We start from the raw sequence: 20,532 nt of genomic DNA on the forward strand, positions 1-20,532 counted from the left end.
CTAGCTCAAAGGGGTTCTCGGGACGTGGCTGCTGGAGGACGGGGGCTGAGCAGAAGGCACGTTTGAGTTTCTGGAAGGTGAAGGCTTACACAGAAGATGAATTCCTTTTCCTCGTGTGAGGGAGGTAAAGGGTGCTGCTACGTGGCTGAAATTCTGTTATGAAATGGCAGTAAAAAATTTCAAACCCCAAGAACCCCTGTAGTTCCTTGATTGTGTGGGGTCGTAACCAGTCTTGAATGGCAGCAACCTTCCACTCATCCATAGCCACTGTGCCTGGCCAGATGACGTAACCCAGGAACTTTACTTGTGTTTGATGGAACTCGCATTTCTCACCCTTAGCAAACAGATGGTACTCACGCAACCTCTGGAGAACCCAGCGGACGTGGTCTACATGCTGGGAGAGGGAAGGAGAGTATATTAAAATGTCATCAATATATACAACGACAAACCGGTTAACCATATCATGGAATACGGTGTACATGAATACCTGAAATATTGACAAACTATTGGCTAGCCCGTAAGGCATCATTCGATGTTCATATTGTCCAGAGTGCATTATAAAGGAAGTCTTCCACTCATCCCCTAGCCAGATCCGAACCAGGTTATAGGCGCTGCAAAGGTCGAGCTTAGTGAACACCTTGGCTTCACGGGGTTGCTCCAAAGTGGAGGAGATCAAGGGCAAAGGCTCTCTTTGTTCCACTGTAATGGCATTGAGTGCCCGGTAATCTATGCATGGACGTAGTCTCCCGTCTTTCTTCTTTACAAAGAAGAACCCCGCTGTTACTGGGGAGATAGACGGATGGATAATACCTTGTTCTAGGCTGTCCTTGATGTAAGCCTCCATAGCCGCCTCCTCATTCATGGACAGGGGCTAGAGACAAGGGGGAAGCTGAAAGGAGAGCGATTTGCTGAAAACGTCCCTGAAGTCTGCGTATTCGGTAGGGATGTTCCTCCAGGTCTGGATTCTCCACCAAGGAGGCACAACAAGGTAAAGTTATACACCGGGAAAAACATTGGGTTGACCAGGCAATAAGCTCACCAGAAGACAAGTGGATCTGTGGGTTGTGCTCCTGCAACCACGGGTGACCTAGAATCACGGGATCCTTAGTTTTGGGAAGCACCAGGAAGTCTATGGTCTCCACATGGAGAATCCCCATTCTGGGCCTGTCTGATGGGTGATCTTTCCTCCGTGTAGGTGTTCTCCACTAATGCCCAGGACAGTGACAGGTGTGCCTGCAAAGGAATCTTTAACTGCTGGGCCAGAGCGTGATCCATGAAATTCCCGGCCGCCCCTGAATCTATGAGAGCCCGTGTAGGCATCGATTCCCCAGCACACGCTATCATAACTGGCATAGTAAACTGAGCCTGGGAAATTCCAAAAAAGAAACTGAGATGCCTACCTTTATGGAGTTCTCTGGACGAGATGGGTGAACTGGACAGCAACCACTTACGATGAGTATTACTAATGTAGTTGTAGCATTTTGTATCAATGCTTTCAGTAGCTATTTGAATGTTGTGGGTTAGTTAAACTATTCTGTTCTATAGTACTTAAATCTGCAATGTATTGAATGCCCCTTTGGGAATTGATTTACAAAAAATATCTTCTCATGGGGAAACACTGAGTTGTCTCCATGGTGTCAGGTATTATTAAAAAGTTCCAGATAAAGACTTTAGTGTGACGTTTTTACACTAAAGTGAGCGCACCATGATATTGGGGGGAGAAAAATACATTACAGAAGGTGATATTATGATGAACGCAGCTCTTCTTGTGCTCACGTGTTACGAGCCCCAGTCTAGGGTTGGGGCATAACAGAGTGGAAGGGAAAGGAGAAGGGGAATAAGGGAAACACAGGGTGTGGTGCACAAGGGAACACATGTGGACAAAGGGGTATATTTTTGTATTTTTCTGATTTTATTTACACGCGACAGACACAGAACAAATAAACCCGGTGCAGAAAGACTCAGGAGTGATTATAGCCAAAATAACAAACAGAAAGCCCAGCTACCGAACGCAACCCAAATCTAACTTAACTACGTGCAAGAGAAATCAATGAACAAAAACAAGTACTACTCCTCACTCCCTAACCAAACAAAAGCATACACAAAAAACCCCAAAATAAATATGGCAACCACTCCCAACGCACCTAACAAACACACAGAACATACACAGGGCAAAGCGTCAGAATCCAAGGGGCACGCGAAGATGTAAACCAAAAACCGGGCAAGAGATCAAAACCAAAAAGCAAACAAACCAAGGCAGAAGTACAGAAAAGGGCAAAGCGAATAATCGTAAACCGAAACCGTCATACACAATAGTCAAATCAAAGAAAGCAAACCAACAATAATCCGAAAAATGAGCAGAGCTCCCGAAGTATTCTTTTCAGGTCCCGAAAGTGACGAGCGGCGCATCGGAGGAGTCGTGGGCGGGGTCTGGACGAGGAGGCGGAGCAAGGGTCGCATGGCGGACAAGCTGCTGATGACAAGGCCTGTGGGTGGAGCTGAGGACGCAGCCAGCGAATGGCGACAAGGGGCGAGAGGTCTGGACGACTCCGGAGAACCTTGTGACGTTTTGTGCCGGATAGCCTGAGAAAAAAAGGAGCTCAGACGCAGAAATGGCGTTTAGTACAAAACTTTTATCGGCTTTTCTTTACGTCACAAAACACAATACAAAAACACATCCAGAATCAAAAGAAAGTGCAAAAGCAGAAAACTCTTCGGGAGGAGAGCAGCACACGCACTCCTCGTCCCTCTTCGTCTTTCACACACACGCACCTGCAGCGCGCGCACTGGGGGAGGGGCAGCACACCTTAAAAGGGCAACGGACATACATGCATACATGCAGTGGTATATAACGTTGTAGTGGCCGTTACAGATTCCCCCCTACAAAGAAGAGGCTGACCCCAGCCGTACACAACACAAGGACAGAATGTGCAATTTCAACTTCATACATGAAATATGGAATTACAAAACCTGCCATACCCACAAGAGCACATACCAACAAGTCAGTGAAAAACCACAGTAACGCGCATGCTGACAAAACAAACAACAAAAAAAAAATAAGGATACACATTGTGTCGTACCTTACGGAGTGGTGCAATGAACATCACCTGCCACATACAAGCGAACATTAGAAACAATGCTATCAGAAATAGCAAAAATACACAATGGAACATAGGGGAATATAAACCCTCGTAACACTGTAGACCCTCAAGTCGTCATAACTCCTACCAGTTAAAGTTAAGTCTGTTGGTATGGTAGTCATTAGTCCATTTCCGTTGTGACCAATCTGCGGTAACTCTTGGAGCAAGTCTAGGTCGGAGGTCATAGCAATGACTTTGTCTAGCATCATCACAGTTATAGTCATAAAGATCATGCGCAGAAACGTCAAAGTCAGCAACAGGGGCGAAACTAGCGCCGTCACCTGTGGACACATCATAAACCATGTCACTCAGAGAATCACAAGCAGCATTTGCTGCATCGGGCAAACAAGAGTCCACATAACGAGATGGAAACACCCCACCCTCAAGGTCTTCAGCAAGTTCGTCAGAGCCAGACAAAAACCCATCTGTCCCATGCACCCTACTCTCAGATCTGGTATGAAAAGGCTGCATGTTAACCCCCTGGGGCCTGAGGCCTTTTTTCCACTTTCGAGGTAGTCTGACATGCCTTGACATTTTAAAATATTTCACCTATCTAAAAAACATTTATCCCAAAGTGATACATTTGCTTTTATTCAGCACAAACTCAGCACCAATAATCTGAGACCTCTTAGAATGTTATTATTCTATTTTTTGTTAAAATCAACTTTAAACATATACTTTTCAAAAACCTATTTTCAGACATGCTGAGAAATTGTAAAAAATCACATTATAGACATTTCTAGGTAAGACTTTTGAGCTCTGAAGCTTATAGACACAGGGGTTGGCTACACATAGGTGAAAGTGACATTCTGAAATTTTATGTAGTTTGATTACTAAAGTGTTAGAACTTTGGAGTGACACTCTTTTTCTCAAAGTCAGTGGTCTTCACAATGAATATTGATGAGATAGGTGTCCTCATACCTGTAGTAGTTTGCATACTGTCAATGGCCCATCAGTCTGGAATGTCACTGCACCCCACACCCATCACTTTGGAAAGGCAGTTTGAAACGCAAGAAAAGTAGCAATAAAATCCCTTTCACAGTTTATTGATAGATGGAATGAAAAATGAAAAACTGTGACTATTTAAATATAGAAAGCAATAAATATGATGCAGTGACTATTATTGACGCTCTGGGGACGAGGGCATCATCGACCGCATATCTTTCTCGTGTATTTCAATTTATATCTCGCTGAAATCATTATGTAGAATCATGAAAAAAAACACTGACTAAATCCGTTATCTGTCTTCTTTTCAAAACTTCCATTGTCAGAAGTATTAACATTTTAAAAATTAGGTTAAATAGGCAAAAAAGCAAATCGTGTCATCTTTCTTTGTTTTACTTGCGTCAGGAGCGTGTAGGACCGCTCTCAGCGGAAGATCGCTATTCACGTTCTACATACGCTGCGTTTGAATCGGCGAACACGTGACTGCAGGCACACAGGCTTAGCCCACTGAGCTATGAACACAGGTATGAGCTTCGCTGCTGAAAGTGGCAACACTGGCGCAAAGCTTCAGCGGCAGAGACGTATCCGTGTGCTATATTGTAGCCGATCAGTGTAAACACTACCCAGACATGTGCTCTTGTTTATTTCGGTCACAATGGGCGTATTCACATATTTCTTTACCCAATACTAACTGTCGGATTATCATGTTATTATCATGCGAATAGCGCGATTTGCAAGTGGGTGGGCGATCAGAGCCGCAGACGCTTAAGTCAGTCACTCTTGTTCTTTCAATTCGTATCACGAAGCTGTAAAAATATATTTAGTTTCTACCTATATATATTTGAAAAGTAGACCGTCCAAGGTTTCTGAGAGTATTTTTAAAATGTGTATATGACAAAAACTCGCGGAGTTATTTAAACGGTTTTGCGAAATTTCTGTCAGATCCCGCCGGCGGGATCGCCGGTCCCAAGGGGTTAACAATATGAAAAACACCTGCATCTTCCCCTGTATCCAGCTTTCTGAGCCTGTAGTTCACATCAGACAATACCTGAGTGACGCAGTAAGGGCCAGAATAAAGTGGAGCCAATTTAGCTGTGAAATTCGCTAGCGCGTCAGACTTTGGGTGATTCCTCACTCTGATAAGGTCACCAATTGAAAAATTAACAGAACGTCTTCTCTTGTCGTAGTATTTCTTTCTCCTCGCATGGTTAACTTCCAAGCTCGCCTTTGCATGCTCATGAGCTTCCCGTAATGAAGACTGCAACTGTTCCAGGTAAGGAATGTCAATGTCAAGCTCTCCGTCTCCATTCGGATGAGTCACCAAGTCCAAAGGAGTGTTCAACTCACGTCCGTACAACAACATGGCTGGTGATTGTCCTGTACTCTCATGAGGAGCAGTACGCAGGGCAAAACAGATCTGAGGGATGTATTTGTCCCACGAGGTGTGTTTGTCGTCAACATACGCCCTGATCGCCGTTTTCAAAGTTCTGTTCACCCGTTCCGTTGCATTCGTCTACGGGTGATATGCAGTAGTCAGACGGTGTTCAGTTCCAATGAGGGTAAGTAATTTTTCAAACAGGTGACTCACAAAGGGGGAACCCCTGTCCGAAATAAGGTGAGTTGGTGCTCGATGATGCGAGAACACTTCGCTCAACAGTCTGCTGGCCGCTACTTGAGCTGTTGCTTCTTTCACTGCCACGATCTCTACCCACTTTGAAAAATAGTCTACAAAGACCAAGATGTAAGCATTGCCGTTGGAGGTACGAGGTAAAGGGCCGACAAAGTCAACTCCGATGAACTCCCAAGGTCCTTGAGGACGGATTGGGACCATAAGACCCGCTGGCTTACGCTGACACGGCTTAGTCAATTGGCAGACTTTACAAGAGGACACATACGTCTTCACTTCAGATGACATGTTAGGCCAGAAAAATCTGTGTTTCAAACGTGCCAAGGTCTTCGTCATCCCAAGGTGACCCGCGGTTGGATGATCGTGGTAGTATTGCAGCACAGTGTTCTTAAGAGATTCAGGAACATACAGTCTTAAACGTTTCAGAGGGTGGACACTACATGCAGATGTAGGATCATTAAAATACAGTAGGCCATCATGAACTGAAAACTGAGAAGATTCTTCTGTTGTTCCACTCGACTGAGGAGTTGTTTCCATCATTCGCAGAAGATCGCCAGTGACTGGGTCATCAAGTTGCAGTTGTTTCACTTGTGATCGGTCAGAAAGGAGTAAGGCTGTCGATGAGCGGAGTTCAAGTCCACCGATTATAGCATGCTCTGGTAGTATGCCCATTGGAGACTCATCACTCTGCAGAGGATTCCTTGATAGTGCATCAGGCACTTTATTACGCACACCAGGCTTATGTATAACGTCAAAGTCAAAGTCTTGGAGACGAAGAGACCAACGAGCAAGTCTCCCCGTGGGATTTGGGCGTGACATCAGCCATGTCAATCCACTGTGGTCAGTAAAAATCGTGACGTGTAGGCCTTCAACATACGGGCGGAAGTGTTCAAGTGCCCAAATGACTGCAAGACACTCTTTTTCAGGAGTGGAATAGGGTCTTTCAGATTTATGAAGGGTCCTACTTGCAAATGCCACCGCCACTTCCCTACCTTGCACATCCTTCTGCATCAAGGCGGCTCCAAGACCAACGTCACTTGCGTCGGTATGAAGAAAGAAAGGTAAATTGAAGTCTGGAAAACTCAATACAGGCGCTGTAGTCAATTTTTGCTTCAGACGCTCAAATTACTCTTGACATGCAGTGTCCCAAGTGAAAGGGCTATCTTTTTTTGTGAGTGTAACCAAAGGCTCAGCCAGACGTGCATAATCATGTATGAATCTTTCTGTAATACCCCGAAAGGCCTAAAAATTGTCTCACTTGTCTCACATTCACCGGGGTTTCGAAGTGCAGAACAGCATTGACTTTTCCTTGATCAGGAAGAATACCATCTCGACAAACTCTGTATCCCAAAAAATTAAATTCTTTGCGGCAAAACTGGCACTTGGCTAGCTTAATAGTCAAGCCTGCAGATCTTAACCTAAGAAAAACATCCTTCAGATCCTGGAGGTGTTGTTCAAAGGTGGGTGAAGCCACGACGATATCATCAAGATAAACGGCACAGGATTTGTAGATAAGGCCAGCCAGGACACTGTTCATCAGCCTTTGGAATGTCGCGGGGGCGTTACACAACCCAAAAGGAAGGACACGGAATTGGAAAAGACCGCAATGTGACACAAGCAGTTTTAGCTCTAGCGCTTTCAGCCATAGGAACTTGCCAATACCCCCGAGAGAGATCAATCGTTGTCAGGAATTTCCCTCTAGAGAGGAAGTCCAGGGACTCATCAATTCTCGGTAATGGATACGAGTCTTTAACTGTGAGTTGATTTAATCCACGGTAGTCAACACAAAATCATGGTTCGCTACCTGACCTTTGAACAATGACGACAGGAGCAGCCCACGGTCCAACTGCGGGTTCAATGATTCCTTCCTTTAACATTTTCACTATTTGTTCTTCAATCAACTGTTTTTTTGCAGGAGAAGTTCTGTAAGGAGGTAAGTGAACTGGTTTTTCATTACCAGTATCAATATGGTGTTCAACTAACGAAGTACGTCCTAAGCGTCCATCAAAAAGATCAGGAAAGTTTCCAAGCATTTTTGTCATTTGTTCTCTTTCCACAGAGCTTAAGCAAGCTTCATCCATTTTTTGAGAAATCACAGATGAGACATCCATGAGGAACAGACTACTACTCGAATCATTAATGTCACTGCCCTCCATTTCATCAGCAATCAATGGATTGTTTCCAACAATAACTGTTCTTGAAGGAATGTGAATAGTGACAGAAGCCCGCTGCATGAAATCCATACCCAGGACCAACCTAGATGGCAGATGCGTAACAACAGCAAAGCGCTGATAAAAGCGCTCTCCCATGAATCCAAAATTCAACCAGGTAACGCCAACAGGATCACAAGTACTGCCATCGGCCAGTAAAATTGATGAAGTAGTCCATGGTTTAATGTTAGCCTTCAATTTAGGGTGAGACTGAACAATATCAGCTCGAACAGCCGAAAGAGATGCCCCAGTGTCTAAAGTAGCTTCTAACACTTGGCCATTAAAGTTAATTTTCACTCTGAATGGAGTGTTCCAAAAAGAAGTGGACGCAATATCTTCAACATGACTCAGAATATGTAAGCAGGATTCATCTTTGGCATAAAAAGGAGGCGGGGTCATTTCTTGGAGGGAAGACTGCCTCTCCGAATCGTCCTCCCTCCTCTGAAGTTTCCCGAGCGTCTGTCAGAGGACTGTCCATCGTACGTGGCTCTATGTTCCGGTAAGTTTAAACTTCCAGCAAGAGTAGGTGTCATCTGAGCATCTATAGGTTCAACATGATGCGAATCTGTCTCAGAAAATGAATTACATTTCGGACAAGTGCGTGAAGTGAAGCCAGGAAGTAAGCATTTGAAGCAGTGAATTTCCTTGTTCATCTTTGTTTTGTTTCTCACTATGGCAGGAAGACATGCACTTGAACCCAAAACAACATGAAGCTCATGATCTCTAAGAAGGAGATCCATTCCAGAGGGAACAGACGTACCATATAGAGAAATTCTGTACTTTTCGAGTGAGTGCTTACAGATTAAATCTACTTGCTCGCATTCAGGAGGCGGAGTTTTCAATTTTTTGAACTCACTCAACATATGAGCCACAAAGGTAGGGAAAGGTTCCTCAGGAGTTTGAAAACGGTCCAAGATACCTCTCATGATCTGTTCCTGGTTATCAGACGGAAGAAACACAGTTTTGAACAACTCACAAAATCGTGCCCATGAAGCAATATGTGAACTGAGAACGGAAAACCACTTCTTTGGTTCCTTCCCCAAAAATCGAGGTAGGTTAAAGAGAATTTGTGCATCATTCAATTCAAGTGAAGTTTTGTACCCATTGACAGACTGTAACCAATCCTCAGGATGCACACGTCCATCACCAGTAAACACAGGTGGCTCCAGTTTTGACTGGTAGAGCACAGATGCCAGAATTCTACTGGTATTAGTCACATCAGAAGAATCCACTTGTGGAGAGAAAGTTACCTTCGTCGTGCAAGCATCAACAGTATTCATACCTTGATATGGCACACGGTCCGAAGGAATGTGCGGAGTGGAGCTTGCTACAGGAGTTAACTTCGCTCTTTGCCTCACCGTTGCATCAACACCCCTAGGTACCAGACATCTCACTACTTACTGCTGCAACTCAAGAGAATCATTTAGACATTTTTGCAACATCGACATTTCAGCTGTTAGGGCTTCAACTTGAGATTCCAAACTTTTTTGTTTCTGTGACCTCTGCTTCCGTCTACAAGTAGGTGCAGATAAGGGGTAAATCGAATCAGACTCGTAGTTAGGATGAGTAGCCATTGCTGTACGTACACAATCACTCAAATGATAAATGTAAATGTCAAACAATAGAAAATGTTGAATGTATAACAGAAGAAATCAATTTCAGGTAAATATACAATGTTCACTTCACTAAGGACAATTTAGAATGCAACAGGTCACACAAGTATGCTGGTCCAACGTCACAGTTGAACAAATGTGTAGATTATGTATAGAATATACACTACAAATGAATTAGAAACTGTAGCTAGTTCAATTTAAGGAAGTTCTTTTCAAGTTGGAGAAGAAAAAGAGCAAAACGGAATAAACCAGTGGGAGCTTCTCTGTACAGTATTGTTAAAGTATGCAAAGCACCAAAAACAGATAAAAAATCTTCATAAGCAACAAATGTTCACTGAAGAAAAAAGAAATTCCGCTTTCAGCTTCGCAAAAATATCCGCGGCAATATAAAATGAGCTGTTACTGTCAGTCCGTGGGTGAAAAAAAAAATTAAAATAAAAAATAAATAAATAAAATCAGGCAATAGACTCTTCACAAAGCATTAAAGTCTCCTTCAAAATGAAAAACCGAAGCGAAAACCGGTAATAATTCTAAATTAAAAGAGTCCGACAGAGTCCAAAGCACGAAGTAGAGTTATAATACTGATTCCACTACCACAGCGAACATGTCCAGATACGTGGAAGAGCCCATTAGCAAGCTAATCTTACCGTCCCAGACACCATGCGCCGCCGCATGAAACTTCCAGAAGATCCGGATAAAGTCAGTGAAAAGACAAAAATTGGAGCGTTCCCCTTAGATAAACCAAAAATCAGTTGTCGGTTGTCAAATAGAACATGGTGACAAAATCCGAGTCCAGAATTAGAAGTTCGGGCGCCAATTGTGATGTTTTGTGCCGGATAGCCGGAGAAAAAAAGGAGCTCAGACGCAGAAATGGCGTTTAGTACAAAACTTTTATCGGCTTTTCTTTACGTCACAAAACACAATACAAAAACACATCCAGAATCAAAAGAAAGTGCAAAAGCAGAAAACTCTTCGGGAGGAGAGCAGCACACGCACTCCTCGTCCCTCTTCGTCTTTCACACACACGCACCTGCAGCGCGCGCACTGGGGGAGGGGCAGCACACCTTAAAAGGGCAACGGACATACATGCATACATGCAGTGGTATATAATGTTGTAGTGGCCGTTACAACCTGTAGGCATCCCCTTGAAACTTACGGCACGTAACACGAGTTTCACTTTTGCGTTCGCGAGTGGCATATTTACGCGTGTGAGTTTTGACTCTAACGTGACGCCATATATATCCCACACAGTAGATGTGACAGCTCTGATGCACATGCATTGCTGAACAATTAGCCATCACGTGACCTCTAGGCAGTCAAGTTGGGTGGACTTATTTGATTGAGGGGTCAAGATATTACAGTTACAAGTAAAAAAATTTTCTTAGTAAAAATTTTTGGTCAATCTGCAGTATATTAAAGCAGATGAATGTTATCGGATGTGTTTTTGTCATTGTTCCTCATGAAATAAATAAATATATATTTATATATAATGTAATACTGTAATTATTATTGTAATGCTGCTGCGGCATTCTCAACATCCTACCTACTGCTGCATTTCAAATTGGTCCTTTGCTCTGCCACATATTTTACTACTTCATGTTGAATGCTGCATTATATGTTGTTTAATATCTTGAAGTAGTTAGTACTTCATACTTAGTATTATGACAGCATGATCCTGGAAAAAAACCCAATAGATATTGCAATATTTCTGAAGCAAAAAGGAGTCCAAAATAAATCAATTTCTCACAAACATGTCTATGAATGATTTAAACAGCAAGGATGAAACTGGATTATGATTAGCTCAGAGACAGCAAGCAGAGCTTACGCAAAAGTCGTGGAGGTAAACTCTAAAGTGATTGTAAACATATGCTACATGATTTTGCTAAGCCATTCATTCATATTCTATAATTTTAAAGTCTAAATACATGATAAAAAATGTTATGATTAAAAATGTTACCGAGGAATGTACTCTTATTAAATAACAGACAATTAGATTCCACTGAATGTGAACAACATTAAATCAGTGTTTACTGAAGAGTGAAGATAACACCACATGACTCTTTTTGCATATTTATCCAAGACACTGATGTCATACTGCTGTGGTGTCAATGAAGCACCACTAGATGTCACTGTAAAGCAAACAATTTTTTCCCTATGCAGTTTTCCTGTCAGTAATAAATATTGTTTCACACAGTGAACAATTCCATTCATTATAGTAAATCAGTTATATTAACTAAAAGTATTTTTTTGAATGATCAGACAAAAAATAACAATTGGTTATGAAAGTAGAAATGGGTAGAGATCCATGACATGCAATAAAAATGACAACATCCTTTTGACAACAATATGATAAGCAGTATAACTTTTGTAGCCTATACCAGGGAGTGCAGAAAATTAATGGACATGGCATGATACCACTTTTTTATGTCCAATAACGATACTGATATCGTAAATTTGGATATCTGCTGATTTGATACAGTCTTTTTTTAAACAGAAAACAAAAAATAATGCTTTTTAAAAAAAAAATGTCCGGAAACATTTTGTACATTTTGTATGATTGAAAAATCATAACTGTGATATAAGGAAGAAACATTGCACAGAGAATGTAATTTAGTAACACTGCTTCTTTTTATTTAAATGTCCTCAGTACTTACCTGGAACGGCTGCCTCGGAGATAAAATGTCGGTTTGGTAGCGCCTAAGGAGTCTCCAAATGCTTCATTAAGCGCTGAAACCCCACATTTTCAACAACAGAATGGGGTTGATCATCAAGCACAACAAACTCAATGATTTTCTCTGTTATCAGCTTTGCTTTGTTGCTTGTTTACAGTACACACAAAGAAGTGTGTCACAATGAGTGGCATCCCGAAATATACATAAAAATTTTAGGCTTATGAATATAATGTACAGTATAATAAAAAAAATCACATTTTCGAAATTACTGTATTGTTTTTGACTGTTACTCAGTCTTTTAATGTTAATTGTTTAGTTTTTTGGGGGGATGTTTTATGGTTCTTTTCCCATGTTTTGGCATCTTTGAAGCAACCAGCCCGCAAACAAGCGTATGCTCAGTTGTACTGTTTTATTTAATTTAGCATTATTTGTGTATAATTAAGATTATTTTAATTTAAGTCTATATTGTTGGTCACAGAAAAAACATTTAAAAATTCTGTGTTTCTGAGGTTTATTTACATTATTTTAAATGGGGAAAAATTGATTCAGGTCATGAACTTTTTGGGTCACGAACTGAGTCCTCAAATGAATTAAGTTTGTGAGCCAAGGTACCACTGTATGCATTTAAAGTGTGAAGTTGGACTTTGAAGACAAGCCCATGGTGGACCTCTTGGAAAAGATATATGATGCACCTGGACTGGGGTATGTAGGGGTGAGTCAACCAAGCCATGTGGAGAACAAAAGGCCATGTTTTGGAGGGTGGTGTTTGGCTCAGTGGGTTAGGATGCTGTTTCTCTGCTTAGAAGTTTGTTGCTTGAAATCCCAGATTTGGCAGAGTGATTTCAAGGTTGGGCCCCTGAGATGAGCGCTAATTGTCCAGCAGACTCCTAAATAATAAGGCAGCCCCCCCCTGACAAATGGTCATCTTGTCCGCCTACCCACGATCTCCCATGTTACAACCACACTTTTGGATTAGAGGGGGAGTCCTAGTTTCAATTTGTTAAACAATTATGCATTGTTATGGCATACTAAGTCATCTGATATTCATGATAATGATTGTGCATTATTTCTATATGTTTAAATGGTTAAAACTTACATTATATAATTTTATGTGTTCAAGGGCCCCTGTAAAGTGCTGGACCCCTTGAATCTGCCAGGGTATCCATGGCCCTACTGCCCCCTGGCTTTTTCTCACACTGACTGCCTCTAAAGTAGGGGTCCCAAAGTATATTTCCACCTGGGTTAAATTCCATCAGCAACACAAAGCCAAGGTCCATTGCCCCTGAAAAGGTGGTGCTGATGGAGTGCCACGTTAACACCCATCCCCCCAAAATCAGATCGGCCTCATGACAAATACAGAACATGATTTTCCCAAATACATGCATGTTATGAAGATATGATTTTAGTAGTTCCCAAAATTGCATGATGTTACGCACCCTCGGTGTAAGGTCTAGGGATGGGGGGGGGGGATCAATAACATTTAAGTTTTGGACAGTGGAGGAGTAACCCAAACATATATTCCACACACAAACTCACACATACACCCGGGGAGTAAAAGAAAGGAAATTTATTTCACCGGAAATACACAACCGGTTGTCAAAGGAAAAACAAAGGGAACAATGCAGGTCATTAAACACAAAACTCGCAAAAAAAAAGGAGAGGGGAATTGGACTGTGGACGGCGCAAAAAGAAAGAACACAATAAAACCAAACAGCTTCCCTAACAAGGCTCGTCCAACTATTCTAACCTTACCTATGAAAACATAAAACAGAGGAGGTTGCGCCCGCCCCTTTACCTAGGGCGTCTCAACACAGGGTTGAACCTACTTTGTGCAATATATAGGTGCGCCCCTGCTTCCCTGTCCAGTCCTCCAAACCAAAACTCAACAAGCCATGACAAACGTGAATATAACAAATGGCATGCAGCAGAAAAATAGCCATAACTCCTCCCTAGGCTTCCCGGGCAAGATTTAAGACGGCAGCTCCTCCTCTCCAGCACGATGGTTGGCCGATGGAGATGCATAATGTGAACAGATTAGTGCGACGATTGGGTGACAGAAGCAGGCTGGATATGATTGTCTGCCAGAGTATTGAGCACTGTCCCTTTTAACAAAAACAACTGAAGTGTGCGTGCACAGCACATGCAGACACACACATAACCCACACACAAGGAGTGCAGCTACGGGCTCCGCACGTAACACATGAATATACATGAATCCTTATATTTTTATGTATGCTAGACAGCTGGTAGATGAAACCTCTGTGAGATGATCTTGCATTGCAATACACAAGACAACAATAACATGTCAACTGTCAACATACTGTTAAATTAAATTAACAAAATTTACATTGTGATATACATTATGCCTATCAATATTTATTTATTTTTTCCAAGATGATATGTCAATTATGCCACTAGGAAAGGTATATATTCTCTAGCGCACACACATGGTGTCTGTAGATACAACCTTTTTCACTCCTAGGTTAATAATTCACAGATGAAGTCACCATGACCTTCATTTGGCTCAGCCTCGCCTCCACTCTAGGTCCCAGATTACTTGTTTGAGATCTTGGTTCTAGTTGTTGGTGTTTCTTTATTCTGTGCAAAAAGAAGGTGCTGTGAAAAATTTCAACCAAGCATTTAAATTTTCATGTAAACCTTGGAACTAGGTACAGTTGTATGTGCTTTAAAGTGTATTATATAATCAGCCATTTGATGTGACTATCAAAAAAAGGGTTTTTAAAATTTCTAGATTATTTGTTTGAGGTCACAACTGAGTAATTTATTTATCTGAAGTACTTTCACAACACTTGAATTTGAACAAAATTTCATCTTTTATAACATTTATTCAGTACAGGGTGATGGTGCTATTTCATTAAATTTAACTTCACTAAATTGAACGGGTCTCTAAAAGACAAGCAGAAAGTTACATATTACCTTTCATCTTTAACTGTTTCCAGTTTGAGTTGTCTGGGCTGGTGTCTTTCAATAAGAGGAAATTTAGCTCTTACCATCGCAGAGGTAAAACCCACATTTGTGCTCCTGGATCAGTTTAAATTAAACAATTCTACAAGTTAAGTTCAAATCAAAATCTGCACTACAATCATAGTAATAAATTGTATTTGCTCAGTTATAATTTAAAATTACATCATTCATTGTACTGTTGTTGACAAAACCAAACCTAACAGTCCTATTATAAAAATGATTGTCAACCATAGTAATGTTTATAATGTGAAAAACATGCATGATTTTTTCATAAAATTTTTAAACATGATTAATGCTTCTTGAAAAATATTTATTGCCTTGTGTTGTTTTAGTTCATACACTTCTATCAGTCTGTGGTTCTATCAATGCTCTTTACATTAGGGGCTCTCATTGCAGCTGTGTGGCATACTACCCCTCTATAGCATGTTGTAGGGGACTGCTACCTATGGCCACCATATTAACAAAGCATCTGTCACTGTTCACATAAATGTTTCTTGAGGATGATGTGACAAGACATTATTTATTATCATCGTTTACACTGTATACAACATTGAGTCCAGCTCCATTGTTTCACACTGTCTTGTATATTTATACTGTTCGTAAGTTGTCCCATGGTTTTGGGGCAGTTTTGTGCCACTGTATATCTGTATATGGACAGTATGACAATAAAGAGCACTTGACTTACAGCCCATCTTGCAAATCCTCCTTCAGATCCTCAGGTATTCTTTCCATTGGAGGAGGTGCCATTGCAGGGAGTATATCTTCATTAAAGAGGTCAGACCTTAAATTACAAATCAGGTTAATTAATATATACCCATGTATCTTGAACCATCATTAAACATTTTTATTTTAAATCAAATAACATTAGCATTTTAAGATTAGGAAAATTAAAAGACCACAGCACAAATTTTTGTTTCACTCAGGTTTTCAATTTATGGGTGTGTGTCTGTGAATTTTATATATATATAATATATAAAATTATTTTTGCAAACTGCAGCCTGGTTCTTCCCTGCTTCTTGTTAATAAAGGGCTTCTTCCATGCTTTTTTGGGACTTCAGTTCTGCTTCTAGGAGCCTGATATGAATTGTCCTAGCAGGGCACTTCACACCTGCACCTAATGTTTCCCATTCCTTTGGAAGGTCAACTGATGTCATCCTCCGATTCATGAGAAACTGTTGGATAAGTTCATCTCTGGCATTAAAATGTCCCTTCTACCCTTTTTCCTGGCTGGTTTCTGTTTGTTCCCAGTGTCTCCTGCTTCACCTTATTCTTGTGTACTGCAGTCTTAGAAATTTCGAACCTGGGAGCAACCTGCTGCTTGGCATAGCCTTCTGTCAGCAGCACCACAATTAAACCAGCATTTAAAAATGCAGATTTGTTTAAAAATATAATGTGGTCTCAATTTTTTCCATGACTGTATATTCATGTTTCACTGGTTAAAATTGATACTGTTTACATTTTTTACAGATCCATCTTCCATACTGCTTATATTGGAGTCGAACCAAGGAAGCACTGGAGACAAGGCAGAGGAAATAAAGGACGCAATGCAATACCATTGTAAAACATTCACACTCATAATCCCAGATTAGAAATGCCAATTTGCTGAACTATGTGTTGTTGGACTGCGACAGGAGATTAAAGTGCAAACCCTTTCTGCCTCATCATGGGGAGCATAAGATGAGGACATGATGGGGTTAATTGTCTGCTTTACTTTGCAGAATCATGGCTACAAGGTGACACACCAGATGCTGCTATTGGACTGGAGGGCTTCCAGTTTGTGAGCACAGACCAGAATATAGTGGAAAGGTGAAAGGTGATGGGTTCGCTTTGTTATTAACTCTAGATGATGTAACCCAAATCGAATGACTTGGCAGAACAAAGCTACAGCCTGGGTATTGAACTGTTTGCTGTGAGTCTGAGGCTGTACAATCTATCAAGAATTCTGTCCAATTGTCACCATTGCTGTTTACATTCCACCATTGCTAGAGATGGTGTGACATCATACACTTGGTTTTAAGGGCATATACTCAATCAGTCCTGGAAAAAAGGTTCCTTCCCTTTTTAAACCCTCCAGCATAGGCCCACTGCCCATGAATGGAAGAAGGAGGATTCTCAATAACCCTAACACCACACATTATGAAGACCATTGAAAAGCTAGTTCTAACACCCCTCAGGTGAAGGGAAGGACTCTGTTAATCCTCTTCAATTTCTTTAGCAGGCCCATATGGGGATGGAAAATGGCATTCTGTTCCCACTCGACAGAACATACTCACAACTCATAGCCTGTGTCCTTGAAAAGACAGGACTGGTATAATTTGTCATCACCATGACTCTCACTAGGGGTCAAGGTGAAGCTCAGATGAGGCTTATTATTTAAGCAAGTAATTCAATAATTCTTCAATAAAAGCAAAAAGGCATAACGTTACATAATGCAGGACCAGTGTGAACCTACAGCAACAATTATATTACTAAAACATATTTATGGCTACATTCACAACATAACATCTACCTCATCCTCTAATAGGAAACTCTCTACTGAAACAAACCAATCTTTGTCTCCGTAATAACTTTCCTTTTGTTTATACCTTACTTAAACAAAGTGGTAAGATGTACAGCTAGCTCTTAATGACCTTAGGCTGGCACATTCCATAACATCCTTAGATTCAGTAGAAATACATCACTTACAGGCAGTCACAGTCTTCTGCCCTTTAAATGTCTTCTAAATCACTGCACTGTGCAGTTAGGGTGTCTGCCTATTCAGATGTGGTAAGAAAGCAGTGGGGACTCAAAGAGACTTTTAGTGTAGAACCAACAGTTCATACTACAGCTATACAGGTGCTAATTGAATCTTCATGTCTTTTTGTATATATTGTGGTAAATATTAGAGTGTTTGTGTAAATACATTTGTGGTCAAATGTTTTGGCACCCTAGCAGTTTTAACCGTATCTTCCCACTAATTTTTATAGTCATGCACAAAGAAAACCTTGCACTCTGAAATGGTAACTAATTATCTTAGATGGTCTACTACTTGAGTAATTTTTTATGATAACCAAATTGTGGAAATTATCTTAACCCTCTGGAGTCTGAGGCCTTTCAGCCACGTTTGAGGTAGTCTGACATGCCTTGACATGTTAAAATATTTCACCTGTCTAAAAAACATTTATCTTAAAGTGCTACAAATGCTTTTATTCAGCAACAAACACCGCACCAATAATCTACCATTTAGAATGCAATTATTCTGTGCTTTGTTCAAGTCGACTTTAAACATACACTTTTCAAAAACCTATTTTCAGAGGTGCTGAGAAATTGTAAAAACTATTTACAACTACACAATGAATATTGATGAAATAACCATCACCACACCTGTAATAGTTTTCATACTGTAAACAGTCCATTGGTTTGGAATGTCATTGTTACTGCCTCCCACACCAATCAGTTTGGAAAAGCAGTGTGAATTTTAAGAAAAGAGACTAATAGCCTTTTTATAGTTTATACAGTGGTACGCAAAAGTTTGGGCACCCCTCAATAAATAACATATTTTGGTCATTTTTTAATTGAAAAGATGTAAACACAGTCTCTGTAGGAAATGGAAAAAATGCACAATATTTTCACCAAACATTGATGCATAGTTACTTTTTATGTCATAAATTGAACAAAGATAAAAAATAAAAACATTATTGTGGCACTGCAAAAGTTTGGGCACACTAAGAGTTCCAAAGTCTCAGATTCTTTTTACAAGGTTCCAGACCTTAATCAGCTCATTAGATCTGATGCATGGGGACAGCTGTCATTAGTAAATGTCAGCTGGTGTCAATTTCAAAGCTTTACAAATACTCTGACTCTTCAAACCTTGTGCATACACTTGTGGACACTGAACAAAAATGGGTTCCTCTAAGCAGCTGTGTAAGACTCTGAAAATGAAATTTATTGATGTCCACAATGCAGAAGAAGGCTACAAGAAGATAGAAAAGTGTTGTCATCTTGCAGTTTCCACAGTGAGAAATGTAATTAAGAGATGGCAGTTCAGGGGAACTGTGGAGGTCAAGATGAGATCTGGAAGACCAAGACAATTCTCGAAGAGAACTGCCCGTATGCTGGTCAGTATTATCTATGGCCTTACCCCACTGGAAAAAGAAAACTACACGGGACTTGCATAGAGGGAGTATATTATTTCTTTTATACATGTTTTATGATAAACGCTATACATTAAAAATAACTATCATTTTTTATTTATATTTAGAGATTCAGCTATTCTGGGTTATTTTTTTTTCTACAAGAGACGGTGCGGATAGAAAACTCCATATAGTGAGTATATTATTTCTTTTATACATGTGATAAACGCTATACATTAAAAATAACTTATTCTAATAATAGATATTCTCTGTTTTTTCCTACGAGAGACGGTACGGATCGGTCAAGAGAAAATCTACAAAAGACCTGAATCAGCAGGTATGGACGGAGCATCATCCCCTCTTATACCCGAAGCCTTATTAGATGAAATCGACAGCATCAACAACGCTAATAATGAAAATGATTCGGTTTACTTTGCTCAACACGACTCGCCACCCGCAACATCTGGTGAAGCGAGGGTCGAAGAGCCCTGTTTCCTACCATCCTTAGAGACATTATTAACCTTCCTGTGCTGTTAGGGTCGGCACCGACCTGTTTTTAAGTTTAAAAATGCATAAAAGCAGCACATATATTTATGCACACTCTTAAAACAAAAGGCTCCATATTGAACCTTTAAGGGTTCTATAGCTTGGTACATACACTCACCTAAAGGATTATTAGGAACACCATACTAATACGGTGTTTGACCCCCTTTCGCCTTCAGAACTGCCTTAATTCTACGTGGCATTGATTCAACAAGGTGCTGAAAGAATTCTTTAGAAATGTTGGCCCATATTGATAGGATAGCATCTTGCAGTTGATGGAGATTTGTGGGATGCACATCCAGGGCACGAAGCTCCCGTTCCACCACATCCCAAAGATGCTCTATTGGGTTGAGATCTGGTGACTGTGGGGGCCATTTTAGTACAGTGAACTCATTGTCATGTTCAAGAAACCAATTTGAAATGATTCGAGCTTTGTGACATGGTGCATTATCCTGCTGGAAGTAGCCATCAGAGGATGGGTACATGGTGGTCATAAAGGGATGGACATGGTCAGAAACAATGCTCAGGTAGGCCGTGGCATTTAAACGATGCCCAATTGGCACTAAGGGGCCTAAAGTGTGCCAAGAAAACATCCCCCACACCATTACACCACCACCACCAGCCTGCACAGTGGTAACAAGGCATGATGGATCCATGTTCTCATTCGCCAAATTCTGACTCTACC

General features: G+C 40.9%; 1 protein-coding gene and 1 long non-coding RNA gene across 3 annotated transcripts in view; both read right to left on the reverse strand.

Annotated features, from left to right (window-relative positions):
- Window positions 1-6,646: 6,646 nt before the first annotated feature.
- On the reverse strand, window positions 6,647-10,657 carry LOC140592269 (uncharacterized). Its single transcript, XR_011992594.1, has 2 exons — window positions 8,722-10,657; window positions 6,647-8,487 (listed from the first exon to the last, which is right to left on the reverse strand). It is a non-coding gene; the product is annotated as an uncharacterized lncRNA (long non-coding RNA).
- Window positions 10,658-13,759: 3,102 nt separating this feature from the next.
- The window catches only part of cfap221 (cilia and flagella associated protein 221), a 32,427-nt gene continuing 25,654 nt past the window's right edge, over window positions 13,760-20,532 (reverse strand). For both annotated transcript variants that reach the window (XM_023826657.2, XM_023826655.2), the window contains exons 14-16: window positions 15,878-15,973; window positions 15,145-15,249; window positions 13,760-14,823 (exon numbers count right to left, since the gene is read on the reverse strand). In XM_023826657.2, the coding sequence (XP_023682425.1) occupies window positions 14,691-14,823; window positions 15,145-15,249; window positions 15,878-15,973 (334 nt within the window). In that variant the 3' untranslated portion in view covers window positions 13,760-14,690. The remainder of the gene's footprint in view (window positions 14,824-15,144; window positions 15,250-15,877; window positions 15,974-20,532) is intronic.

This window comes from Paramormyrops kingsleyae, chromosome 1 (assembly GCF_048594095.1).
Source record: "Paramormyrops kingsleyae isolate MSU_618 chromosome 1, PKINGS_0.4, whole genome shotgun sequence".
NCBI classification, from domain to species: domain Eukaryota; kingdom Metazoa; phylum Chordata; class Actinopteri; order Osteoglossiformes; family Mormyridae; genus Paramormyrops; species Paramormyrops kingsleyae.